At 45.5% G+C, this 27,791-nt stretch overlaps 1 protein-coding gene and 2 long non-coding RNA genes across 4 annotated transcripts in view; 1 reads left to right on the plus strand and 2 right to left on the minus strand.

The window, feature by feature from the left end:
- Nucleotides 1-2,867, minus strand: part of MFSD4A (major facilitator superfamily domain containing 4A) — a 33,397-nt gene extending 30,530 nt beyond the window's left edge. For both annotated transcript variants that reach the window (XM_039466502.2, XM_039466501.2), the window contains exon 1: nucleotides 2,562-2,867. In XM_039466502.2, coding sequence (XP_039322436.1) covers nucleotides 2,562-2,791 — 230 coding nt within the window. In that variant the 5' untranslated portion in view covers nucleotides 2,792-2,867. The remainder of the gene's footprint in view (nucleotides 1-2,561) is intronic.
- On the plus strand, nucleotides 2,655-27,768 carry LOC141581058 (uncharacterized). The gene is made up of 3 exons (XR_012513505.1): nucleotides 2,655-2,732; nucleotides 23,769-23,945; nucleotides 24,922-27,768. It is a non-coding gene; the product is annotated as an uncharacterized LOC141581058 (long non-coding RNA).
- LOC141581059 (uncharacterized) lies at nucleotides 11,467-22,807 on the minus strand. Its single transcript, XR_012513506.1, has 3 exons — nucleotides 22,520-22,807; nucleotides 16,800-16,852; nucleotides 11,467-13,596 (listed from the first exon to the last, which is right to left on the minus strand). It is a non-coding gene; the product is annotated as an uncharacterized LOC141581059 (long non-coding RNA).
- Nucleotides 27,769-27,791: the final 23 nt, after the last annotated feature.

Here is a 27,791-nt window from a genome sequence, read left to right on the forward strand (position 1 = left end):
AGCGAGAGCGGAGCTGGTAATCACTTAAGCTGCAAAGCACTCGCTTGAGAGGCTATTGCATTTTAGCTGAGACATGGTCCCATGGAATCCAGCTTTAAAGCTTGGTTGCAGGGCTGGAGGAGGTTCTGTCTGGGGGGATGGGAGTCTGTGATGAGAGCTGCCCAGAGTCAGCGAGGTGGTGGGAAACTGTCGTCTACACTCAAGGCCACCCCTGGACATTCTTCTGTTTCCACTGTATGTCTGCTTTGCTCTTAACCAAAGGAGAGAGTTCTTCATGGCATTTTGTCTTGGTGGGTGGGAGGTTCAGAATTTAAACCTCAACCACTGATAGGATCTACCCCCCACCTCAAAGATCCCAGCAGGAAGCCCCAGATGCCCACCGTTGCAATCCCATAAGTTGTCAGAGCTCAGGAATACCCAGCCCATGAGCATCCTCAGGGCTACGCATCCCAAACCTGTGCCTGATCTGCAGAGTTTGTGATGATGACTCACAAAGCAAGAGGTATTGCCTAAGTATCTGTCTTAGCGACAATGCCTGTGTTCGATTCCTGGGTGGTCTTCTTCTTAACAACCACGTGCTGTGGGCCAACTTCCTGAACCTCTCTGTGCCTCCACTTCCTTATGCATAAAATGGAGATAATGGTACTACTTTGCAAGGTGGTTGTGAAGATTAAATGCACTGATACATGTGAAGGACTATGAATAGTGCCTGGCACACAGTAAGTGCAGAATAAAGTGAGTTATCATTGTTACCATGATTCTTTTTCTTTTCTGTGAGCCAGTTCCTGCTGCAGGGCTCTTTCTGCTCCCTGTTCAGAGCCCCGTGTTGGGTAAGCAGCACTGAGGGAGACACAAAGCTACCCAGGAAGAGATGGCCCAGCTGGGTGAGTGTCCATCTCTGCTGGCTTCAGAGCCCTTCAAGCCCTGCCCTGCCAACCTGTCATTTCGAATTATCCTCATTCCCCTCCCTGTTCTTTGCACTACATATGTTCTTTAAAAGTTCCAGGTAAAGGAGCTTTTGTAAGTTAAAGTACTTAAGCAAAACCAAAAAAACCTCTGCTAGCTACAGATGCTTTATCTTCGCTTGTAATTAAACCTCTAGGCAGAATGAATCTTGAGCTTTTTCTTAAGATTTTCTGAGTCTCCTGTATATTCCAGTCCTGTACCACACCCACAAAACACTGGTGTACACAAGGAGACTTGCTTTTTAAGAGGACAATAGTTTGGTTTACAAGAGGATTTGGGGAAAATGGGGATAATCACTTACAAAATTGACCATGTTTTTAAGCCTGGGTGGCTTAAAGTGGGGTTCATCTGTACTGACACCTGTGTTCCCTCTGCCTGCTCTGGAAGCAAGGTGGACGGAAACACCTGCCCTCATGGACACCTCTAGGAGTGAGCCAAAGGGCAGGACCACAGCCCAGAACGGCCTGTCCAGAGGTTTCTCTGGGGTAGCCCAACTGTGGTTTTGTCTCCAGGCCAGCTGCTTGCTCGGATGAGTCCATGGGATCTGGGAAACCACTCAGCCAGGAGCTGGGGCTGGGGTCTCACCCCGCAGCCTCCGGCTTGCAGGCCATCTATTCCCTATTCTATGATGGGTCTCTGTTTTCCACGCTGCACCGGGAGCGTGAATCCTGCTGCCTTTCCCCAAAGGCCCCCGGAGGTGGCTCTGTCCAATTAAAGCAGAGAGAATGAGGCTCTGCAATGATATCAAAGGGGTACCTGTGGGGGCGGTGCCAGGGAGAGTCCAGAGCCCTGTTCTGGGGCAGAGGCCAAGCAGGAGTAGCATGAGGTGGGTGGGGAGTGGAGGGGAACCTTCGCACCAGGGCTGGAGTGTCACCTTACCAAGCTATGGGTGAAGTGTCCTGCCCCTCCCTACCTGGCCTTAATGGTGAGGTGCTGCCAATGTCTCGGGAGCCAACGCAGAAACCATGTTCTGGCTGTCACAGGAGGAGGGCTGCACTGGACCCACCAACCCCGTGGCTACCCGGGGGAAGGGACAGCCTGTGATAACTGATGTGGAGCTGCCTACGGTGGAGCCGGGCCCTGGGAATCAGCCAAGCCGCAGGCCACCTCCAGCACTCTGCACCGCCACAGAGCTGGCCCTCACTCGGTCCTTCCACCTCACGTCCAATCCCGCCCCCAGCAGCTGGGGCTGCTGACAAACCCCAGAGGTGCTGTGCAAGAGGGGCGGCCTCCGCACCTCTGCAAACTCCATCACTCCTCTCCCCACGGGGCGGTGGGTAGGGGAAGCAGGTGGAAACTGGTTTTATCCTCTCACAGGGATGAGTGGTGACCAATAAATAAGCCAGAAGTCACCTTCAGTCTCTGGAGAGAGTTTTCCAGGGGGAACTGCGGGGGAGGGACGGAGGCAGCTCTGCGGCCAAGGCGGGGAGCTGCCGGCGGAGCTGGGAGGGGTGGTCGCGGCCCGGGAGGCGGGGGCGACGGGCAGCCCCATGGGGCTGGGGCGGAGGCCGGGTCGCGGGGCGGAGGGAAGGGTCGGCCCGGCGAGGGTGGGCGCCGGGACTCGCGGGGCGGGGGCGCACGGGCGCGGCACTCACGTCCTCTTGAAGACGCCCCCGAGGGCGCTGCCCAGCAGGAGGCAGAGCTGCTGCGAGAAGAAGACCCAGGAGATCTGGGGCAGCGAGCTGTGCGTCTGGCAGCGCAGGTCCAGCAGCGTGGGCCCCAGGAAGGCGATGCACAGGCCGAAGCTGAAGAAGACGCTCCAGTAGGTGAGCGTGGGCTGTAGGTTGCGGCGGAGCAGCCCCGACACGCGGCCGTCGCAGCCCATGGCCCCGGCTGGCGGGCTCGCGGCTCTGGTCCCGGCGAGCCCGGTGTCCGAGTGCAGCCCGCGGGAGGGCCGGCCGGGCTGGGGAGGCCCGCGGCCGGGAGGGAGGGGCGGGGAGGGGCCGCCCCGGCGAGGGGCCCCGCCCTCGGGCCCGGGCGGCGGCGGGGGCGCCTCTGCGGCGGGTGGGCAGCGCGTCCGCTCCCGCGCCTTCCCGGTGCGGTGCCAGGCGCCGGCCTCCCCCTCCTACCGGAGCGCACATGCTCGCCCTCCCCCGGCTGCGGAGACCAACCGGGAGCCGCGCTGCCCCCCGCCCGCCCCACCAGCCTCCGGATGCAGCCCCCAGGGACCGAGGGGCGCGAGCGCCCATTTTAGAACCTGGCAAACGGAGAGCCCGAGACGTCCTGTGCCTCCAGAGGGAGGCTAGGGGCCCTCTCCCCGCGCCCGGGCTGTGGCGGTGGAGGAAACCCGGACCCCTCACGCTTTAAACCCAGGCGCTTCACAGATGGACCTCGAGGGTCTAACGGCGCCCCTTTTCCCCCAGAACAGAAGGCAAAATCTTGTTGTAACTACGTTTCTTCTTGGGAGAGTATTCGTGCATGGCTTTCATTAGAACCCCAAGAGGCGAATCACTTTGCCCTTTAGGAGAACCCTAGAAACTTGCCATCTTCCCACACTAAACTCCCTGGGAGGGCCCGAGAGTCCCAGCCTCATCCCATCCCAGCCCTGGCCAGATGCGGGGAGGTGGAGGGTGACGCTGATCTGTGCTGTTTCTCTTTCTCTTTCTAACTAGTTGGAGGAGGGCAGAGAGGGAAGGGCCGTGTCCTGGAGAAACCCCTGGAGAAATTCTGAAATCATCTAGAAAAAACATTTATAAAAGAGTTCTAGGGAAAATTCTTTCTTCAAGGGATAAAGCCTTGGCAGTGGATAGGGGGTTGATTAGTGTCTAGACTGAGTATTGTTCGAGGAACCTGCAGCTGACCTAGCCTGTCCCTTCATTAGGTGGCCTTGGGCTGGCTGGTGGGTTCTGAGTGTTACCGCTCCTGAGGGAGCCAGGATCTGGCCCCTGGAGGCCAAACAGTAAGGTCCTGTGGTGCCACCTCTGCCCAGATGTTCTGTTAGTGACAGGAGCCATGACATCGTGTCCACGGGCCCACCAGGGGACCAGGGCTGAAAAGACTGAGGAGGTACATGGGCAGGTGTCCCCAAGACAAGTTGGCATGAGGTGGGGCAACCAACTTCTCTTGTGGGTACTGGTCCCATCTCACAGCGGCACCCTTCTCTGCTCTGTCCCTCCCTGGACAGTGAGCCCCAGAGATGGGGGAGTCCAGGGTCCCGTGGCCCACCATTCTGTGTAATGACAAGTGCCTATTTAATAGTGATGATGGGGGGGGGCCTGCACAGTCATTGTAATAAACTAAAAAGCTACCCCCTTGGGGGGAAAAAACACCAAACAAATCATAACCACCAATTTTTGACTGGGTCTTCTCTGCCACTCACAGAACTCCAGGAATCATAGAAGATCAGAGTTGGAAGGAATAGCATCCAATGGAGTCCCCTATCCCCTCCTCATACCTGCTGCTGAATGTTTGCCAGTCCTGTTCTTGACTGACACCTCTAGTGCCGAGGACCTTGCATATTTCCAGGGGATCTGCTTGCAGTGTGGATGAGCTCTGGTTGTAGAAAGGGCCTTAGGCTACATTGAAATGTTCCTCCCTGTAACTGCTTCCCACGGCCCCACACAGAACAAATCTAATTGTTCTGTCATGTAAGTCCTTCACACCCCAAATGACCCTGCCCCAGTGATTGTGCTTCTCTAGTCCAAACACCTGAAATCCTTCCATAATTTCCTTAAATGGTGTTCCCCAACTGCAGCACCCTACTGGCTCAGCTCCTCCAGCTACAGTGACAATGACCCTGGCACAAAGAGGTAGCCCCCAGTGCCAGCGGTACTGGAAGCATTCTGAAGCTTGATCTAGTTGGTGGTTACATGGGTGTAAATATATTTAAAAATTTATGGGGCTGCACACTTAAGATTTGTGCATTTTTGTGTGTGTAAGTTAAAATACTTTGAGGGTCTAACAGCAACCACCTTTCCCCCAGAACAGAAGGCAAAATCTTGTTGTATATACATTTCTTCTTTGGTAAGAAGTTGTGCATGGCTTTCATTAGAACCCCAAGAGGTTAATCACATTGACCTTTAGAAGGAGAACACTAGAAATCTGCCATCTCCCTCACACCAAGCCTAGGTTTAAAGGGTGAGGGGTTCGGATTTCCTCTACCCCCACAGCTCGGGTATGAGGAGAGGACCCTTAGCCCCTCTCTGGAGATAAAGGATGTCTCGGGCTCTCCATTTGCCAGGCTCTATAATAGCAAAATAAAAACAAAAAATAAGTAAAAATAAAGGGAGACACTTCACCATGAATAGAATACTCAACCTCTTTATAGTTCTGGTACTGTACAAGGTCCTTGGGTTGAAATAAGCAGATACAGAAACAAGTACAGCCATGTCTCCATATCCCATATCCTGTGAGGGGATTGATTCCAGGAGTGCCTCCAGATAGATACCAATATCTGCAGATGCTCAAGTCCCTGATATACAATGGCATAGTATTTGCATATAACCTATGTCTATCAGCCTGTATACTTTAAATCATCTCTGGATTACTTGTAATACCAAATACAATGTAAGTGCTGTGTAAATAGTTGTTACACTGTATTGTTTAGGGAATGACAAGAAAAAAGTCTGTATATGTTCAGTACAGATGAATTTTTTTTCCAAATATTTTTGATGTACAATTGGTTGAATTTACAGATGCAGAATCCACAGAGACAGGAGGCCAATTGTAGAGCAGTGAGGGATGTTCTGTAATGGGGCAGTTTGAGGGCCTGGAGAGCTAAGTGTCTATTTCTGCCTGGGAAGGCTTCATGGAAGAGGTGGCTTGGCTTCTGAGTTAGGGTCTCAAAGATGAGTCTATATGTGAAAAGATTTTGCTTATTTTCGCTTTCTTCATCTCTTTCTCTGTCTTTTCTATTTTCCAGCATCACACACTATCCACCTCCTCTAGGCATCTTTCCCAGATGAATTAATTATATTAAATTCTCATTTCCAGCAAGACTTTCATCCATTCCTATACTGCTACCCTATCTGCACAGGGCCAGGTATTACATTTTATGGACTGTTCCTCCAGCCCCTTACAGAAGCCAGTTAAACCATGAGTTCCTAAGGGCTGGGAGTATGTCTATTTACCTGTGTTTCACTCTCACCACCCTTCTCACGTGCCTCACATAAGAATGCCTTGCAGATAGCAAGTACTGGATAAATAGTTGGTGAAGTGAATTGTTTGTACAAAAAGTACACAATTACTTTTGGTTTTACATGTGTATGCCTTATCTCCCAATTACAAGTTCCCCAAGGGCAGAGGCTATCCAGTCTTTCCTTTGTGCTGTGTATTCAAATGCCCTTCTAGGTTGGGCACCTTGTGCTGTATTTTTTTTTTTTTTTTTGGAACTTTAGGTTCTGGGATACATGTGCAGATCATGTAGAATTGTTGCATAGGTACATACATGGCAAGGTGGTTTGCTGCCCCCATCCCCCATCACCTAGATCTGGCATTTTTCCCCACGTTATCCCTCCCCAATCTCCCCCCACACTCCATCCCTTCCCTTGCGCCACCTTGTGCTTATTCTTAAATTTGAAGGACAAAACCTGGGATGCTTCTTTAACGCCTCTCTGATTTCCCCCCTTATAAATTGGAAAGGAATTATCCCCCTCCCTCACAAGCCATGGAAAGTGATCTGAGACTCCCAAATATGGAAAGATTGCATTAATTGGAATAAAGGATCTGTAGGAGTAAAGGGTTCTCGAGCTCTTGGAGACTGAAATCTATTTATTGCTTCAAGGGTTGCCTCTCCAGAAGTCATTTTCTGACCTTCCTAGGCTCCCTCCTTGGGGCTCCCAACTTATCCTAGTGCTGATTCCCTGTTTAGTACCACTCTTCCAGGGCAAGGACCACAGGGTTGGTTCATCACCGGGTGCCTGGATTTCTGATTCCTTGGCGAGAGGTGTTTGCACTACACTAAACTCTTGCGCTTCTTTTTTTTTTTTTTTTGAGACAGAGTCTCACTCTGTCACCCAGGCTGGAGTACAATGGCACAATCTCAGCTCTGCCTCCCAGGTTCAAGCAATTTTCTTGCTTCAGCCTTCTGAGTAGCTGGGATTACAGGCACATGCCACCACACCCGGCTAATTTTTGTATTTTTAATAGAGACAGTGTTTCACCACATTGGCCCATGGTGATCCACGCATCTCAGCCTCCCAAAGTCCTGGGATTAGGGCATGAGCGGCCGCACCCGGCTGAACTCTTGTGCTTATACCTGAAAGTTGAGAAGCAATAAATGCACCTGCAGATCTTGGACCATCCATAGGTAGAGAATCTATGTCGGGGAAACATACAGGAGAAGGTAAACAGGGAAATAAGAGCAAGGTACTCTTACCACTGTCCTTTTACAGGCATCACAGCTGCAGACATTCCTTAGTGTATAAAATCATGTTGCACGTTTTGTTTTTGTTATTGTTTCTGTTAGAATTGAAAACCTTACATATTTAAACAAGGTATAAAGGAAAGAGGCCCGATTCTCGTTAGCTGAGCGGGGAGTCACTGGGATTTGGGCTTGATTTCATGCTTAGCAGGATCCTCTTAGTGACCCGGGGCTGCCCTCTGTCCCCAGGGCCTTCTGGTCTCTGCTTTGCAGTTTCTGCAGAGGCCAGGCAGGAGCAGTAGAGTGAAGTCTCCAGCTCAAGGTCATTAAGCACATCCTGCAGTTCCTCTGGTCATTCTGGGTCATGAAGCCACCCCTCCCTCCTCTCCAGATTTTGTCTTGTCACTCTCTCTATGGTTGTCCTGCTGGCCAGAGTGTGGGGGTGGATTGGCAGGCTCTGTCTGAGGTTGGCCTGGGGTGGATGGCAGATAGTTTGGTGCCAACTATACCTGGATGGCTCCAGCCATCCTAAGGCACATGAATGCAAACAGCAGAGTGTGTTTGTATAAAGGGCCTCCTTTACCAAATATCCAGATGAGCTACTTAGTGCTAGCCTGCCTGGAGGGTAAGGGGAGTGGTCACACAGGTGCCAAGAAAGGGAGGGACAGGAGGAGGTGAGACAACCCGGAAGCATCTTAGAGTTAAACCAGTTGCCATAAACACCTGGGGAGGTGTTGCCTAGAGTCTGGTATTTAGTTGGTGCTTACTAGGTGCTAGTGCTTAAAGTGCTAGCTGAAGCTAGTCTGAGAGTTGGAAGGACTCTGAAATTAGTGCAACCTCCCACTCAGAAATGGGATTCCACTTACAGCATCCCTGCAGGTAGCCACCTGGCCTCAGCTTGAGCACACCTAGGCTTGGAATCAGAGGATCTAGCCCAGGCTGTGAGATCACTGAGAAACTGAGCCTCGCTTTCCCCCTTTCTTAAATGGGGTGAATAAGAACTCCCTTACTGTGAGAAAATGTAGACAGTATGTAACACAGGAGCTGGTGCACCAGGTTCACCAGGTTTCCAATAAATTCTGATGGTTATTGTTATTATTAACAACAGCACAAACTGCTGTCCTCATTTTTTGTGCACTAGAACAGTGGCTGGCAAAGCGTGTCCCTGGACCACCAGCAGCAGCATTTCCAGGGAAATCGTTAGAAATTCAGACTCTTGGTCCTGCCACAGACCAGCTGAATTAGAAACTCTAGGGGTGAAGCTCAGTAACCTGTTTTTTTGTTTGTTTGTTTTTGTTTTGTTTTTTCGAGACAGAGTCTTCCTCTATTGTCCAGGCGGGAGTGCAGTGGGGTGATCTTGGCTCACTTCAGCCTCTGCCTCCTGGGTTCAAGTGACTCTCCTGCCTCAGCCTCCTGAGTAGCTGGGATTACAGGCACTCACCACCATACCTGGCTAACTTTTGTATTTTGGTAGAGTTGAGTTTTCATCACGTTGGCCAGGCTGGTCTCTAACTCCTGACCTCGTGATCCACCTGCCTTAGCCTCTGGAACAGCTGGGATTACAGGCTACCACACCTGGCAATAATCTGTGATTTAACCAGCCCTCCAGGGGAATGAGATGCAGCTATAGTTTGAGAATCCCTGCTTTAGAGCCACAAAGCAAAAGTCTAATTCCCATTCTACAGAGAGCCATTCACTATTTAAAGACACTCTATATTCTTCCGAAGTCTTATTCCTGACATAATCATCTTCCTTCAACCATCTCTTATTTACCAAGTCCTCCCTTGCTATTCTTTTTTATTTTGAGACGGAGTCTCGCTCTGTCACCTAGGCTGGAGTGCAGTGGTGTGATCTGGGCTCACTGAAACCTCTGCCTCCTGGGTTCAAGCAATTCTACTGCCTCAGCCTCCCGAATAGTTGGGACTACAGGCACGTGCCACCAAACTCAGCTAATTTTTTTGTATATTTAGTAGAGACGGGGTTTCACTGTGTTAACCAGGATGGTCTCAATCTCCCGACCTTGTGATCCACCCGCCTTGACCTTCCAAGTGCTGGGATTATAGGCGTGAGCCACCAAGCCTGGTCTCCTTTGCTGTTCTTATCTCACCGTCATGCCATGTTCTCATGGTCATCAACCCTCTCAAAAAGGGTGGCTCCCAGCACTGCACTCAGGGGTCCCTGGTGGTCTGAGCAGTGCACAGTGGAATGGGCTTGCTGCCTCCTCTTCTCTAGAAATTCTGACAACTACTATTCAGTGCCCACCTCGTGCCAAGCACATGACATATAGTAGTTTTTAGTTTACTTTTTTGATTGAAGTTAAACTTACATATATTAAAGTGCACAAATCTTAAATAGCTTAAAGAATTTTTATGTGTACACATCTATGTGACCACCATCCAGATCAAGATATACAACAGTTCCAGCACCCGTGCCAAAAACAGTAGTGTACTTGCTCCACATTACATCTGTGAGACCAGTAGTTCATTCTTTTCGTTGCTATGTGGTATTCCATTACATGGATATACTACGATATCTTTTTCTCACCTACTATTGATGGACATTCAGATTGTTTTTAGTTTGCAGCTACAATAAAGCTACTCTGAACATTTGTGTGCTTATTTTTCGGTAGACAGAAACTCTCGTTCTATTCAGTTTATGTATAGAAATGAAATTGCTATGTCACAGATAGGTTTGGTTTTAGCAGATGCTGCAAGACAGCTGTCCAAAGTGGTTGTTCCAGTATACACTCCTGCTAGAGTTGTAGTTTCTCATCCTTATCAACACTTGACATTGTCAGTCTTCCCCTCCCCTCCCCTATTCTCCCCTCCCCTCCCTCCCCTTCCCTCCCCTTCTTCTCTCCTCCCTTCCTCTGTAGGGGTACTAGTATCTCAAAGGTTTTCATTTACATTTCCCTTATGACAAATACGGTTCAGTATCTCATCATATGCTTATTGGCAATTTGCACATCCTCTTTTTAAAAATATCCCTTTGAGTCTTCTGTCTACTTTTAGAATTGGGTTGTCTATCTCTTTGAGATTTATGTAGGAGTTCTTGATATATGCTGGATACGAGTTCTTTGTCCATTCCATGTATTGTAAATACCTTTTCCTTGTTTGTACATACATTATCTTTTTTTCCTTTTATCTTTAGTTGACATAGAATAATTGTACATATTTATGGGGTACAGAGGTTTTTTTAATATGTGTGCAGCCTGAGGACCGGGAGTAATGTTCTGATACAGGTTTAATGTATGTAATGATCAAAGCAGGGCAATTAGCATATCTATCGCCTCAAATATTTATTTTTGTGTGTGTGTTGTGAACATTCAAAATCCTCTCTTCTAGCTTTTCAAAAATATACTCTAAATTACTGTAAGCCATGTTCACCCTACAGTGCTACATAACCCTAGAACCTATTCCTGCCATCGAGCTGTAACTTCGTATCTGTTAACCATCCTCCCCTGTTCCCCACGCTTATAAATCTCTAATAAGCACAATCCTATCTCTACTTCTATGAACTCAATTTTTTAAGCTCCCACATATGAGTGTGATTATGCTACATTTATGTTTCTGTGCCTGAACTTATTTCACTTAATAGAATGCCTTCCAGCCTTATCATGTTGCTGTGAATGATAGAATTTCATTATTTTTCATGTTTGAATAGTATTCTATTATGTATATAAACCACATTTTCTTTACCCATTCATCTGTTGACATCCATTTAGGTTGAATCCATATCTTGGCTATTGTGAATAGAGCTTCAGTAAACATGAGGATGCAGATAGCTCTTTGTTGTACTGAGTTTTTTCTTTGGATACTCAGTAGTGGGATTGCTGGACTGTATGGTAGCTAGATCTATTTTTAGTTTTTAAATGGCACCTCCATACTATTTTCTATAATATGCCTGTAATCCCAGCACTTTGGGAGGCCAGGGTGGGTAGATCACCTGAGGTTGGGAGTTTGAGACCAGCCTGACCAACATGGAGAAACACCATCTCTACTAAAAACACAAAAATTATCCAGGCATGGTGGCACATGCCCATAATCCCAGCTACTTGGGGGGCTGAGGCAGGAGAATTGCTTGAACCCAGGAGGCAGAGGTTGCAGGGAGCTGAGATCCTGCCATTGTACTCTAGCTTGGACAACAAGAACGAAACTCCATCTCAAAAAAAAAAAAAAAAAAAAAAAAAAGTTCTCCTTTTCTGCATCCTTACCAGCATTCTTAAAAAAATCTTTTTAATGACAGCCATTCTTGTTGGGGTGAGATTGTGTCTTATTGCAGTTTTGATTTGTATTTTCTTGATGACTGGTGATACTGAGCATTTTTCCTTATATTTGTTGGCCATTTGTATGTATCCTTCTGAAAAAAATGTCTATTTTTTTAGATCCTTTACCCACTTTTTAATTTTGTTGTTGTTGTCGTCGTCGAGTTGAGTTTCTTATATATTTTGGATATTAGTCCCCTGTTGGTGAATACTTTACAAATGTTTTCCCCCTTTTACAGGTTGTCTCTTCATTTTGTTGATTGTTTCTTTCACTATGCAGAATCTTTTTTCATGTGAGATAGTCCCATTTGTCTATTTTTGTTTTTGTAGCCTGTGCTTTTGAAGTCTTAAAGATAAAATCATTGCCTAGACCAATGTCCTGAAGCATTTTCTTCCAGTAGTTTTATAGTTTTGTTTCTTACATTTGAGTCTGTAATCCATTGAATTGACTTTTATACATGGTGCAAGATGAGAGTCTAATTTCATTATTCTGCATATCAATATATAATTTTTCCAGCACCATTTATTCAAGAGACTATCCTTTCCCAGAATATGTTCTTGGCAGCTTTGTTGCAAATCAGTTTGCTGAAAGTACATGGATTTATTTCTGGGTTTTCTATTCTGTACAATTGGTATATGTGTCTATGTGTCTATATTTATACCAACACCAAGCTGTTTTGGTTACTATAGCTCTATAGTATATTTTGAAGTCAGTGTGATACCTCCAGCATTCTTTTTTCTTTTTTTTCCCTCAGGATTGCCTTGGCTACTCAGGGTCTTTTGTGGTTACATATGAATTTTAGAATTGTTTTCATATTTCTGTGAAGAATGTCATTGGTATTTTGATACAGATTGTGTTGGGTTTGTAGATTGCTTTGGGTAGTATGGTCTTCTCTCCCAGCCTGGAGTGCGGTACTGCAGTCTCGGCTCACTGCAACCTCTGCCTTCTGGGTTCAAGCGATTCTCCTGCCTCAGCTTCCAAGTAGCTGGAATAACAGGCACCTGCCACTACACCTGGCTTATTTTTTGTATTTTTCTAGTAGAGACGGGGTTTCACCGTGTTGGTCAGTCTGGTCTCCAACTCCCAACCTCAGGTGATTCACCCGCCTCAGCCTTCCAAAGTGCTGGGGTTACAGGTGTGAGCCGCCATGCCCGGCCAGGATGTCTTCATTTTTTTAATGTCTCTTTAGTTTTTTCCAGCAGTGTTTTGCAGTTTTCATTGTACAGATCTTTTACCTCCTTGGTTAAATTTATTCCTAGGTATGTCATTGTAGCTACCATAAATGAAGTTGCTTTCTTGATTTCTTTTTCAGCTAGTTCATTATTGGCATATAGAAATGCTACTGGTTTTTGCATGTTGATTTTGTATCTGCAACTTCACTTAAGTTGTCTATCAGTTCCAAGAGTTTGTTGTCGTTGTTTTTGGTGGAGTCTTTTAGATTTAGTCTTTTTTTTTTTTCTTTTTTTTCTTTTTTTGGTGGAGTCTGTTTTTCCATTTGGATACCCTTTATGCCTTTCTCTTGCCTAATTGCTCTGGCTAGGACTTCCAGTACTAGTTGAATAAGAATAGTGAGGGTAGCCATCTTAATTTTGTTCTACTTCTTAGAGGAAATGCTGTCAACTTTTCTTCATTCAGTATGATGTGAACTGTGCGTTTGTCATATATGGCCTTTATTGTGTTGAGGTATGTTTCTTCTAAACCTATGTTGAGAGTTTTTATTATGAAAATATGTAGAGTTTTATTAAATCCTTTTTCTGCACCTATTGAGATGATCATATGGTTTTTGTCCTTTATTCTGGTGACGTGATGTATCACGTTTACTGAATTGCAAGTGTTGAACGATTCTTGCGTTCCTTGAATAAATCTCACATGATCATGGTGTATTATTACTTTTATGATGTGTTGTTGGGTTCTGTTTCATAATATTTTGTTGAGGATTTTTGCATCTGTGTTCATCAGGGATACTGGCCTGTGGTTGTCTTTTTCTGTTTTGTCCTTGTCTGGTTTTTGATATCAGGAATCAAATGCTGTCCTTGTAGAATGAGTTCAGACGAATTCCTTCCTCTGTAATTATTTTGGAACAATCTGAGAAGAATTGGTGTTAGTCTCCCCTCTCCTCCTCTCCCCTCCCCTCCCTCCCCTCCCTCTGCACCCCTCCCCTCCCTCCCCTCTCCTCCCCTCCCCTCCCTCCCCTCTCCTCCCCTCCCCTCCCTCCCCTCTCCTCCCCTCCCCTCCCTCCCCTCTTCTTCCCTCCCCTCTCCTCTCCTCTCCCCTCTCCTCTCCTCTTTTGGCAGGGTCTGGCTCTGTAACCCAGGCTGAATGCAGTGGCATGATTGGTGCAATCTTCTTGCTGTTATTGGTCTCTTTAGGTTTTCTTTTTGGCTCAGTCTTGATAGGTTGTATATATTCAGGAATTTATCCATTTCCTCTAGGTTTTTCAGTTTGTTGGCAAACAGTTGTTCATAATAGTTTCTAATGATTCCTTGTATTTCCGTGGTGTGAATTATGTTTCCCTTTTCATTTCTGATTTTTTTTTTTAAGACATGAAGCCTTGTTTTGTTGCCCAGGCTGGGTGCAGTGGCTCTTCACAGGCACCATCATCATGCACTGTAACCTCGAACTCCTGGCCTCAAAAGATTTTCCTTTCTCAGCCTACAAAGTTGCTGGAACTATAGGCATGTACCACTGTGCCTAGCTTCTGATTTTATTTGTTTGGATGTTCTCTTTTTCTTAGTCTAGCTAATGATTTGTCAATTTATCCTTAGGAAAAAAAACAAGTTTTCCTTTTTTCATCTATTGGTACTACTTTTAGTCTCTATTTTGTTTAGTTCTGCTCTGATTTTATTGTTTCTTTGCTTCTACTAATTTTGGGTTTGATTTGTTTTTGCTTTTTTGGTTCCATGAGGGGCATCATTGGGTTGTTTATTTGAAATCTTCTGCTTTTTGGATATAAATATTTATTGCTATAAATGTCTCTCCTAGTATTGCTTTTACTGCATCCCATGGGTGTTGGTATGTTGTGTTTGCATTTTCATGTGTTTTTTTTTGTTTTTGTTTTTGTTTGTTTGTTTTTTTTAGACAGAGTCTTGTTCTGTCACCAGGCGCCAGAGTGGAGTGCAATGGCGCAATCTTGGCTCACTGCAATCTTTGCCTCCCAGGTTCAAGCAATTCTCCTGCCTCAGCCTCCTGAGTAGCTGGGACTACAGGTGCGTGCCACCATGCCCAGCTGATTTTTGTAGTTTTTTAGTAGAGACGGTGTTTCACCATGCTGGCCAGGATGGTCTTGATCTCTTGACCTCTTGATCCACTCGCCTCGGCCTCCCACAGTGCTGGGATTACAGGCGTGAGCCACCGTGCCCGGCCTCCATTTTCATGTTTTAAGAAATTTTTTGGGCCGGGCGCGGTGGCTCAAGCCTGTAATCCCAGCACTTTGGGAGGCTGAGGCGGGTGGATCACAAGGTCGAGAGATCGAGACCAACCTGGTCAACATGGTGAAACCCCGTCTCTACTAAAAATACAAAAAAAAATTAGCTGGGCATGGTGGCGCGTGCCTATAATGCCAGCTACTCAGGAGGCTGAGGCAGGAGAATTGCCTGAACCCAGGAGGCGGAGGTTGCGGTGAGCCGAGATCGCGCCATTGCACTCCAACCTGGGTAACAAGAGCGAAACTCCGTCTCAAAAAAAAAAAAAAAGAAATTTTTTGATTTCCTTTTTAATTTCTTCATTGACCCAGTGGTTATTTAAGTATGTATTATTTAATTTCCATGTTTTTGTACAGTTTCCAGGGATCTTTTTGTTATTATTTCTAGTTTTACTCCATTGTAGTATGAGAAAATACTTGATATGGTTTCCATTTTTTTTTTTTTTTCATAGAGATGGGGTCTCACTCTGTGTGTCCTAGACTGGTCTCGAGCTTCTGGGCTCAGGCGATCTTTCCTGCCTCCCAAAGTGTTGGGATTACAGACATGAGCCACCCTAGCCAGCCTGATTTTTAAATATTTGTTAAGATTTGTTTTGTGGCCTAACATATGGTCTATTATGGAAAATCTTCCATGCATATACATTAACTTTAATTTTCACAATAGTCCTGTGAGGTAGGCATTATTATTCCTATTTTTATTTATTTAGTTTTTAGATGGAGTCTCGCTCTGTCACCAGGCTGGAGTGCAGTGGCATGATCTCGGCTCACAGCAACCTCTGCCTTCCAGGCTCAAGCGATTCTCCTGCCTTAGCCTCCCAAGTAGCTAGGACTACAGGCATGCACCACCACACCCAGATAATTTTTGTATTTTTAGTAGAGACAGGGTTTCCCTGTTGGCCAGGCTGGTCTCAATCTCTTGACCTCGTGATCTGCCTGCCTCGGCCTCCCAAAGTGCTGGGATTACAGGCATGAACCACTGCACCTGGCCCTATTATCCCTATTTTATGGATAAAAAAACAGGCTCAGGAAGGCAGAGTAACTTGCCCAAAGCTACACAGCATAAGGAGCAAAGCTGAGTTTTGAGCCCAGGTTGCCTGACTCTAAAGTCTGGATCCTTCCCACGAGAATGTCTGCCTCTCACATTCAACTCCAGTGCACACACCTAAGACTAGTGCATAAGCTGATAGGATAGCTGTTAACAATTTCCCCCGCAGGAAATGCCGTCGAAACAAGGCTTCCCATCTTGTCTATGAGCAGCTGATTCTTTGAATCTAAGTACAGGACTTGATCCATGTGGAATAACAGGAAGAACCTGGACGTTGGAGTGAGACAGGCTCAGACTTGGGTTCTGGCCACACATTTGGCTGTGCCAACTCAAGGCAGCTACCTCGACTTCATGATAAGGCTGGTTTTCTAAACTGTCGATGTAGGATTACATGATAACACATGCGGAGCCTCTGGTAGAACACTCAGGGTAACACCGCTCACACTTCTTATTTGCCTTCCCCTGCTCCGGAGTGTCAATTAAGTTTGGTTTGAGTTCCTCTTGCCCACCAGTGCGCTTTGGCCCCCCATTCAGTCACGTAGCAAGAGGCTATTCTTCCAGCTGTTCTTAAGTAAGCATGTCACCTCACAATTCATACAGGATAGTTAGTAATAGTCATGCAAATTACTGAGAAAAATATTGACCACAATGTACCACTCTCCCACCCCACTTTTTCCTGATTAACCTTTCCTTTGGGACTCAGCTAAGTTATTCATTCTGCTGGGAGCTGGGAGTGCTCTGCCTACCCGGAGCTGTCCCAGGTGCCTGTCTTGTGTTCTCTGCTTCTCCTCGCCACCTTACCTTGTGATGACCAGCCGAGGTGTCTGTAACCCGGATCAATACTGGATCAGCTCCTTGAGGGTGGAGATTGGGTCACACAATTATCCTTTTATCTTAGAGCACAGCACCTGCCTGGCATATAGCAGGCATTCAAAAAATGTTAGCCACACCAAAACATGTTTAAGTATTAGAACCTTGAGTTGATGAAACGCTGAGGCAAGAAATAGTATTTATAGAGGATTTCATGAAAAGTATACAATATATCAGTTTCATCAGTCATTCTCAGATTTGGCTATATATTAAAATCCCCTGGAAACACAAAAAGTCAGAATCTCTGATTGGTGTAGTCCTGTGTTGCTATTTTGCAAAAGTTCCCAGGGCTTCCTAATGTGCAGCTAGAGTTGGAAACCACTGCTCCAGAAAGTCCATGTTTTACCACTGGAGAACCGCCTGCATATCCTGTACTGTTTAGGCTCTGTACTAAAGTGTCTTTATTGAATTATACTTGGGCTTTGTGTCCAATCTGAGTGACCCTAGGATATAACTGTGTGGCTCTTGTCACTAGAGTTATGGGGAGATGCTGTCGATGGGTCCCCGTTATGAAGACACACCGGAGAGATGTCTATTGGGCATTACCACCAAAAAAAAGGCTGTGATTCTCCCGAGCAACCAGTTCATGTTTATTTTATGGATTATAGGAATCGTTTAATTAACACTGTTTTCCAGGTTTGTAGTAACTGCTGCAAAGCTCAAGATCAAAGCCATGGTCCGTCTTTATCACCTATAAAGAATTTTGTGGTATATGTGTTACATATGGACTTGGCTCTTAGTTTTTGTCTTTTTCTTGTCACCCTCTAATATGGTTTGGGTCTATGTTCCTGCCCAAATCTCATGCCGAATTGTAATTCTCAATATTGGAGGAGGGGAGTAGAGGGAGGTGATCGGATCATGGGAGCAGACTTCCCCCTTGCTGTTCTCTCAATAGTGAGTGAGTTCTTAAGAGATCTGGTTGATTGAAAGTATGTACACCTCCTCCTTTGCTCTCTTTTTGCTGCTGGCCATGTAAAGATGTGCCTGCTTCCCTTTCACCTTCCATCCTGATTGTAAGTTTCCTGAGGCCTTCCCAGAAGCAGAAGCCTATACAGTCCACAGAGCTGTGAGTCAATTAAACTTCTTTTCTTTACAAATTACCCTGTCTCAGGTATTTCTTTATGGCAATGTGAGAATGGACAAATACACCCTCCTTTCCTTAACTTTTTCTATAATAAGACTTTTTATTTGAGATACTTCACATGTCATAACATTCACCCTTTTAAAGTGTACAATCCAGTGGTTTTTAGTATATTTACAAGATTATGTAGCCATCACTACTACCTAATTCCAGAACATTTCCATCACTCCAAAAAGAAACTCTATACCCATTAGCAATCACTCCTCATTCTCTCCTCCCCTCAACTTACTTTCTGTTTTTATGGATTTGCCTGTTCCAGATATTTCATATCAATGGGATCATACAATACGTGGCTTTCTGTGTCTCATTTCTTGTACTTAGTATAATGTTTTCAAGGTTTATCCATGATGTAGCACGTATCAGTACTTTATTCCTTTTTTATTGCTGAATAGTATTCTATTGTATGGATATACCGCATTTTATTTATACATTCATCAGGTGATGGGCATTTGAGTTTCTACTTTTTGGCTATTAGGAATTACGCTTCTGAGAATATTCATGCACAAGTTTTCCTGTGAATATCCTTCAGTTCTCTTGGGTATATACTAAAGGGGTGGTTTGCTGTGTTGGATAGTAACTCCATGTTTAACTCTTTGAGCCCCTTTCCTCATTTAAAGAAATATGTTTATCTTATAGTACAGTATGTATCTCTGTAAGCCACTACAGATCCCTCTTTCTGGAATAAGGTGGCATATAAATAAATAAATAAAAAGTCACAAAGCACTCCAAGCCATCTGTTTAATAATCTGTGCTAGAATGTTGCCAGGATTCTATATCGAGCTGTTTGGTCTATATTTTCCAGAAATACCTTCTGTCTCCTTGTAAAAATGAGAACATTTCCCCATTTCCAGCATCCTCATGTGTCTAGGTTGTTTTTCAGTCCTACCTGCAAGAGATTTCATGACTCTGGTGTCTCACCTGAATAGGACCCCAGAACTCATCTATGGCCACAAAAACTCTCACCCTCTACCTTCTCATCTGTCTTCTGACACACTTAAAATTTTTTATATCAAAGTAATTCATGCACATGGTTAAAAATAAACTATAACAGAAGAGCTTAGGTTGATAAGTCCCCTACCTCATCCCTCCCAACTCTAGTCCTGCTCCCCAGAGGCAACTGCTTCTAACTCTTTTAGCTCTTTATTCTGGGAGTAACTTCCATATCTCTAAATAATATGCTAATGCCACTGTTCCTTAGTTTTTCAAGTTTAAACATCCTCTATTAATTTATAAGTATCAAAAATGAGGCTGGGCTTGGTGGTTCACACCTATAATCCTAGCACTTTGGGAAGCCGAGGCAGCTCAGGAGTTTGAGATGAGCCAGAGCAATACAGTGAAACCCCGTCTCTACTAAAATACAAAAATTTAGCTGGGCATGATGGCATGTGCCTATAATCCCAGCTACTTGGGAGGCTGAGAAAGGAGAATTGCTTGGACCCAGGAAGCAGAGGTTGCAGCCTGGGTGATAGAGCCAGACACTGTCTCACACACTAATAATAATAATAATTTATAACTATCAAAAATGATCATATCTAATCCAAACAACCCTCCCCCTATCCTGCTCTCAGGATGGTTATATAACTGTTCTTACTTAATTCCTCTAAATAAAATAAAAATAAATCTGTCAATTACCTTTGTTGCCTTAAGTGACTACATCTTTATTTTTCATCCCACCAGCTGTTGATAGTAGTTTTGACTCACTGTTTCATAGGATAAAGGTATCATCACTCCTACCTTTCCCTTTAGGCTACCCTTCCCAACTTCTGTCTTCTGAACATTATTATTATTATTATTATTTTTGAGACAGAGTCTCACTCTGTCACCCAGGCTGAGTACTGTGGTGTCATCTTAACTCACTGCAATCTCTGCCTTCTGGGTTCAAGAGATCCTCCTTCCTCAGCCTCCCAACTAGCTGGGATTGCAAGCATGCACAACCACGCCCAGATAACTTTGGTATTTTTAGTAGAGATAAGGTATTGCCATGTTGACCAGGCTGGTCTGGAACTCCTGACCTCAAGCGATCTGCCCACCTAGGAAGAGTGGGCATCTAATGCCCACCTAATCCCAAAGTGCTGGGATTATAGGCATGAGCCACCACACCCAGCACATTTACTTTAAACGTTCAGTGTTAACAACATTTATGTTCTAATTTTCTAAACATAATTAGGTCTTCTGTGCTTTGTTTATAGATTGTTTCTAATCATTTAAATCCAATAAATAGTGTTTACATGTTGTGACAATGTAAATATTGTTTATTACAGAGCCACACAATGCCCTAGGATGAATTTTCTTCCTTTTATTTCTTCTAGTTTTTCGTAAGAGTTTCAAATTGCCTTTCTTCTTTCTTCTCCTTTCCCTTCCCTTCTCTCTCTCTCTCTCTCTCTCTCTCTCTCTCTCTCTCTCTCTCTCTCTCTCTCTTTTTTAGACAGGGTCTCATTGTGTCGCCCAGGCTGGACTCAAGCCTTCTTCCTAAATAGCTGGGATTACAGACATGTGCCACCATGCCAGGCTCATTCTTTAATAATGCCCTTGTAATTTCCTCAAGTCTGCTTCCACCTTTCCAGCAAATGAGTAGAGGTGCCTTATTTCTCAGGACCAGTTACACAGAGCCCTCCACCCTCCGCCACATACGTGCTGGCCTGGGGCTTCTTCCTTTCACTGATGCCCTGAGCTTGGCAGCACTCCTTCCTCCTTCCTCCTTCTCTTCCTTTCTTCTACTCGTTTCTTCTTTGTTTATTCTCTCATTTTGCTGCACACCGTCTTTAATTTCTCAAGGGGTGTGTGGTTTTCTGAGTCCCTTGTGTCTGAAACTATCATTGCCCCATGCTCACACTTGAATGGTAGTTGGGACGGATACGGATATAGAATTCTTGGTTGAAAATTGCTTTGGTCATCCGATATTGAAGGCATAGTTCTCGCTTTTGCTGGTAAGAATTTAGAGGCCAGTCTGATTCCTATATTTTTAGAGGTAACCTTTTTGGTTTAACCTATAAGGAAATTTTTAGGATCTAGATACACTATTATTTAGATATAAAACTAATTCTCTTACCTTCCCACACCCTCTAATGACTTTTTTATTTCTGTGATCCTGTCTTGAATTTCGAGTGGTTCACACTTATTCTCTGATTACTCCTTTTCCTAGCATCCTGCTCTCGTTTAGGGATGTAACACATCTCCAATCTATCTGAGAATGCCAATGAAATATTTAAAATGTTCTTTCGAGCCGGGCGCGGTGGCTCAAGCCTGTAATCCCAGCACTTTGGGAGGCCGAGGCGGGTGGATCACGAGGTCAAGAGATCGAGACCATCCTGGTCAACATGGTGAAACCCCGTCTCTACTAAAAATACAAAAAATTAGCTGGGCGTGGTGACGCGTGCCTGTAATCCCAGCTACTCAGGAGGCTGAGGCAGGAGAATTGCCTGAACCCAGGAGGCGGAGGTTGCGGTGAGCCGAGATCGTGCCATTGCACTCCAGCCCGGGTAACAAGAGCGAAACTCCATCTCAAAAAAAAAAAAAAATGTTCTTTCGTCTTATGTTTCCTAAATTACTTTTCTTTCTTATGGAGCACTGCCCTGACCACCACTACCATTTATCCTTGTCTCTTTTTCATGCTAAGGTCATTTTTCAAATGTCTGATGATCTTTGTCTTTTCATATTTAAGAGTGAGCCAGCCTGGTTAGCTGGCAGATTTCATTTCATACACACACACACACACACACACACACATCATTTTTTTTTGAGAGTCTCACTCTGTGCCCAGGCTGGCGTACAGTGGTATGATCTTGGCTCACTGCAACCTGCAACTCCTGGGTTCAAGCCATTCTCCTGCCTCAGCCTCTTGGGTAGCTGGGATCACAGGCCTGCACCACCACATCTGGCTAATTTTTTCTATTTTTTCGTGGAGATGGGGTTTCACCATGTTGGCCAGGCTGGTCTTGAACCCCTGACCTCAAGTGATCCACCTGCCTCGGCTTCCCAAAGTGCTGGGACTGCAGGCATGAGCCACCATGCCCAGCCCGTGAACGGAAATTTCCTCTTAATGTGTCTGCTTTACCTTTTTCAGAATGGTCATTCTCCTAACATAGGAGAATGAAACAAATTGAGAGTTTCATCATCATAACGAATATCTCTCCTGCTGGGAAATAGAGGCTCCTGAAATCTGAGAGATTCCTTCTTCTTCTTGTTTTTTTTGACGGTGTTTTGCTTTGTTGCCCGGGCTCAGTGCAGTGGCATGACCACTGCTCACTATACCTTCGACCTCCCTGGCTCAGGTGATCCTCCAGCCTCGGTCTCCTTTGTGGCTGTGACCACAGGCACCATACCACCACATCTGGCTAAATTTTGTATGTTTTATAGACACAGGGTATCGCCTTTTTTGCCCTGGCTGGTCTTGAACTCCTGGGCGCAAGCGATCCTCTTGCCTTGGCCACCCAAAGTGCTGGGACTACAGGCGTGCCCCACTGTGGCCCTGCTGGACTGCTTTTGTTTCTAAATGCAGCTTCCCACTCACCTCTGTCAGAAATCTCTGTTTCATCACCTCCGTATCCAACTGTGTCTGTGTCCTGTCAGTTCTAAGTCTGGCAAGTTCCTTGAATTCAGGGCTCCGTCTTCTACTGCCTTGGTCCAGTGGTTCTGGCCCACAGTTCCATTCCAGGTGGTTTCTCCTGTACGATTGCAGCAACTTCCTAGCTGGTTCCTGCCTACTCTCCCCTAATTCAGCCTTATCAGCTCTAAATTCAGACTTGATTATGTCCCTCATTTACAGCAAAAGAAGGACATTTTAAAGCAATTAACATCACTTCTATGGAGAGCTATTTAAAATATCCATAAAAATTATAACTGCACCTGCCCTTCGACCTGCAATTTCACTTCCAGGAATTTATCCTGCCTACCGAGTTGTCCATGTAAAACATGACCTATGTACCAAGTTATTTATTGCAGTACTGTTTACATAAGCACAGGATTATAGACTGGGTGTGGTGGCTCACACCTGTAATTCTAACACTTTGGGAGGCCAAGGCAGGAGGATTGCTTGAGTCCAGGCATTTGAGACCAATCTGGGCAACACAGCAAGACCCTGTCTCAAAAAAAAAAAAAAAAACTATAGACAATCCAAATGAATATGTGTAGAGACTCGTTAAATGAAATAGAATATATCGATATTGTGGAATACTATGTAGTCATAAATATGAGAAAATTCTTTTTTTTTTTTCTTTTTTGAGAGTCTTGCTTTGTCACCCAGGCTGGAACGAAATGGCATGATCTCAGCTCACTGCAACCTCCCCCTACCAGGTTCAAGTCATTCTCATGCGTCAGCCTCCCAAGTAGCTGGGATTAAAGACACACGCCACCACACCCAGATAATTTTTGTAGTTGCAGTAGAGATGGCGTTTTGCCATTTTGGTCAGGGTGGTCTCGAACTCCTGACCTCAGGTGATCTTCCTGCCTTGACTTCCAAAAGTGCTGGGTTTACAGGATTGAGCCACCACGCCCGCCAGACAAAATTCTTTATCTACAGATAGGAAATAATATTTAAGATTAAGTAAAAACTGACACAGAGTAAGTGGCTAATACATGTAATAATTGTGTAAAAGAGGGAAAAAATAATATGTTTAACTTTTTGTCTGTATGTAAAATTCCGGTAAGGTTACACCACCACCAACCGAGTCCAAGTAGGGGAAACAGATGGGGACATGAGGTGAAAGAGACGTTTTCATTTATTTGTTTATTTATTTATTTTTCTTACTATTTTTTTGCAGAGACAGAGTCTTGCTATGTTGCCCAGGCTGGTGTCAAACTTCCGGCCTCAAGCAATCCTGCCACCTCAGCTGGGATTACAAGGATGAGCAACTATGCCCAGCCTGACATTTTCACTATATACCCTCTTGTACCTTTTGAATTATGGAAGACATGAATGTGTTTTCTATTTTAAATAAGTAAGTAAAATGTAAAACTCTCCCTTTATATTATCTAAATTTAGTTATTTTTATTTTTTTATTTTTATTTATTTTTTTTTTTTTGAGACGGAGTTTCGTTCTTGTTACCCAGGCTGGAGTGCAATGGCGCGATCTCGGCTCACCGCAACCTCCGCCTCCTGGGCTCAGGCAATTCTCCTGCCTCAGCCTCCTGAGTAGCTGAGATTATAGGCACACGCCACCATGCCCAGCTAATTTTTTATATTTTTAGTAGAGACGGGGTTTCACCATGTTGACCAGGATGGTCTCGATCTCTCGACCTCGTGATCCACCCGCCTCGGCCTCCCAAAGTGCTGGGATTACAGGCTTGAGCCACCGCGCCCGGCCAGTTATTTTTATTTTTAAAAAAGTTATACACATACTAAATTACTCTAAAATAATTTGTGTGTAATCTATACATACTCTGAATTCAGAATATATCATATCCTAATGTACTTTGAAAATATGAAATGTGCGTTTTGCAATATTAATATGTTTGCATATTATATCTATAATACATACATTTTTAATGGTCTCTTTATAAAAGAATCTGAAAGTGTGAAAGGAAAATAAATCTCAGGACCCCAAAGTCACTAAGCCAGAGGGAAAATTCCAGCTGGGAACTATGTCAGGCAAACCTGCCTCCCATTTTATCGCTAAATAAAATAGCTAAAAGATTAAAAAAAAAAAAAAAAGAAAATGAAACTATATACCCCTCTCACAGTTTGCCCACTACAATATTCCTTGTGGGTCCCAAGATCTTGAAAACAGTTCTGCTGAATTTCACCTTGACAATGTAAATTGATAGTTTATCTTCACAGATAAGGACAAAGGACAGAACACAAAGACATCCCTCTGCTCACCTGAAACAAATGCATATCTGATTGCTGCTTCTGCCCTATGTTTACGCTATGTTATGTTATGTTATGTTATTATGTTGTTTATTTATTTGAGACAGGATTCTACTCTGTCACCGAGGCTGGAGTGTGTTGGGATGATCGTAGCTCACTGCAGCTTCCACCTCCCAGGGCTCAAGTGATCCCCCCACCTCAGCCTCCCAAGTAGCTGGGACCACAGGCATGCGTCATTATGCCCAACTAAGTTTTGTATCTTTTGTAGAAATTAGGTTTTGCCATGTTGCCCAGGCTAGTCTCGAACTCCTGAGCTCAAGTGATCCACCTGCCTTGGCCTCCCGAAGTGCTGGAATTACAGGCTTGAAGCACCATGCTGGCCCCTGTGTTTATTTTATCCTATGTAAAAATGCAGATTCATTGGGCTAGATGAATGCATAGGTGACTAGTCCTCTACCCTCCTCTCACATGTGAAGGGCTGATCAAAAACTCAAAAGAATGGAACCATTTGCCTCTTATCTACCCATGCCTTTTAAAAATTTCTTCCTCTTTCACCAACATCCACCCTTTCTTCTTTAAATATTGAAGCCCTCAAAATCATCTTTGAAGACAGGCACACACCTGTCTCCTGGGCGCGCGTCCTTAACCTTGGCAAAATAAACCTCTAAATTAATTGACACTTGCTTCAGAAACATCTTGGTTTACAAAAGCACTAAAATATTAACTAACAGTGGTTATTTATAGGTAGTTGGCACATGAGTGATTTTAATTTTCTTCTCCATCCTTTTTACTGTTTTTCTCTCACTTTTTTCTGATAAACATATCAACTCTAATAATCAGTAAGAACATAATGGATGCTGCCCTCCCCTACGTGGTGCACAGGACCAAGCTCAGTGTCTTCAATGCATTTCCATTCTCCTCCTGTACCACTTCCCATCCTCCCCCCACACAGCAGGATTGGTGGTTTCTGAACATGGCCCCTTAGCTGTTCTCCCCTGTCCTGCAGAAACACAACCCAGGCTCCACTGTGCAGCTCATGTGTCACCCCCTTCCAGACAGAATCAGTGGCTCCCTCCTTCGTGACCACATAGCCAACTGCTTCCCACTGGGCTGGATTCCTGGTGGGTGGGGACCTTGTTTTCTTGTCCCTGTGCCACCTGGGATGGCCCCTGCCCTGACTCAGGAGGTGTGCCAAATGCTGGCAAGTGCAGGCTGAAAGATCACAAGCGCTTCTCGCTCCCTCCGCCTTCCGTGAGATGGCTGGGTTACGGGAGTCCCAGTTGGCCACAGTCCTCTCCTCACCACGGTGTCTCCTTTCTGTGCATCACTGTTTCCAGGGGGTTCTGCCAGACCTGCGGCAGCGCTTGCTCCCCACTGGGGGGGGGGCCCTCGACTTAGCAGCATCCTTCAGACGGAGCGGCATCTTCCAAACCAAGGGTGGATATCGACCAACCCCCAGGAGGGGTCTAGCTGGAGGAGAAGGGGCTCTTGAAGACAGCGGATGGGCCTCAGGAGACGGGCGGAAGGAGGGCTTTTTCTCACATCGGTCAGTCATATTGGTGAAAGTGGGGCTGGAAGCCCAGGTAACACATTTGTCCTGACACTTCCACTCCCTCCTGGGACGCTTCCAAGTCTTCTTGCCTGCCCCTGTCCAGAAGAAAACTGGGCAGGAGGGGAGGAGACAGGAGCAGGGGAGTGATTGAAGCTGTCTCCTTTCCTCTTCGAGCATTTGAGATGGTTCCTTGCCTTTTAGCAGATTCATGAAGAAGAGTAGAGCTGGAACAGAGTGCCATTCCTTCCCAGTTTCTCAGCGTACAAAGATCCAGTAATTCACAGACTGCTTTGTCTCTTAGCCAAGCCCTGCTCCCAAGTCCACGTTGAACCCTTTTTTCTTTTTTTTCAAGATGGAGTCTTGCTCTATCATCCAGGCTGGAGTGCAGTGGTGTGATCTTGGCTCACTGTAACCTCCACCTCCTGAGTTCAAGTGATTTTCCTGCCTCAGCCTCCCGAGTAGCTGGGATTACAGGTGTGCATCACCATGCTCAGCTAATTATTGTATTTTTGGTAGAGACAGGGTTTCACCATATTGGCCAGGCTGGTCTCAAACTCCTGACCTCAAGTGTTCCATTCACCTCAGCCTCCTAAAGTGCTGGGATTACAGGCATGAGCCACCATGCCTGGCTGAACCTAAGGGAAATGGAAGAGAAGAGCAGGCGGTGTGCGGTGGCTCACACCTATAATCCCGGCACTGTGGGAGGCGGAAGTGGGAGCTAGAGAGTAGCCTGAGCAATATATCAAGACCCTGTCTCTACAAGTAATCAAATAATTAGCCAGCCATGCTGGGGCACGCCTGTAGTTGTAACTACTCAGGAGGCTGAGGTGGGAGGATGGCTTGAGCCCGGGATGTCAAGGCTGCAGTGAGCCGGGATTCATCACTGCCCTCCAGCCTGGGCAACACGGTGAGGCTCTGTCTAAGAAAAAAAAAAGCAAACAGAGAAGGGCAGGTGTTGAATTCCTTCTATGTCCATCTGTGCTTTCTCTTAAGCCTTGATTTAAGCGATACTAATACAGATGCTTCCGAATCCGGCTGCTGTTGCTTTCATCCTTATCCTCATATCCCAGGAGATTTACCAAGAAGATAAATCCCAGTTGGAAGACTTGGACATCTGGCTCCATTTTCGGTTATCATCTCCAGATTAGGGCAGCCCGGGAGAAACCTGGACGTGGAGGGCACACAGCCCTGCACACACAGACAACTATGAAGTCAACTATTGAAAGAGTCCCCGGCTCATGCTTATAATCCCAGCACTTTGGAAGACCGAGGCCAGCAGATCATGAGGTCAGGAGTTCAAGGCCAGCCTGTCCAATATGGTGAAACCCTGTTTCTACTGAAAAAAAGCAAAAGTTAGCTGGGCATAGTGGCACACGCCTGTAGTCCCAGCTACTTGGGAGGCTGAGGCAAGAGAATCTCTTGAAC

The sequence above is a fragment of the Saimiri boliviensis genome, chromosome 14, assembly GCF_048565385.1.
Source record: "Saimiri boliviensis isolate mSaiBol1 chromosome 14, mSaiBol1.pri, whole genome shotgun sequence".
Taxonomy (NCBI): domain Eukaryota; kingdom Metazoa; phylum Chordata; class Mammalia; order Primates; family Cebidae; genus Saimiri; species Saimiri boliviensis.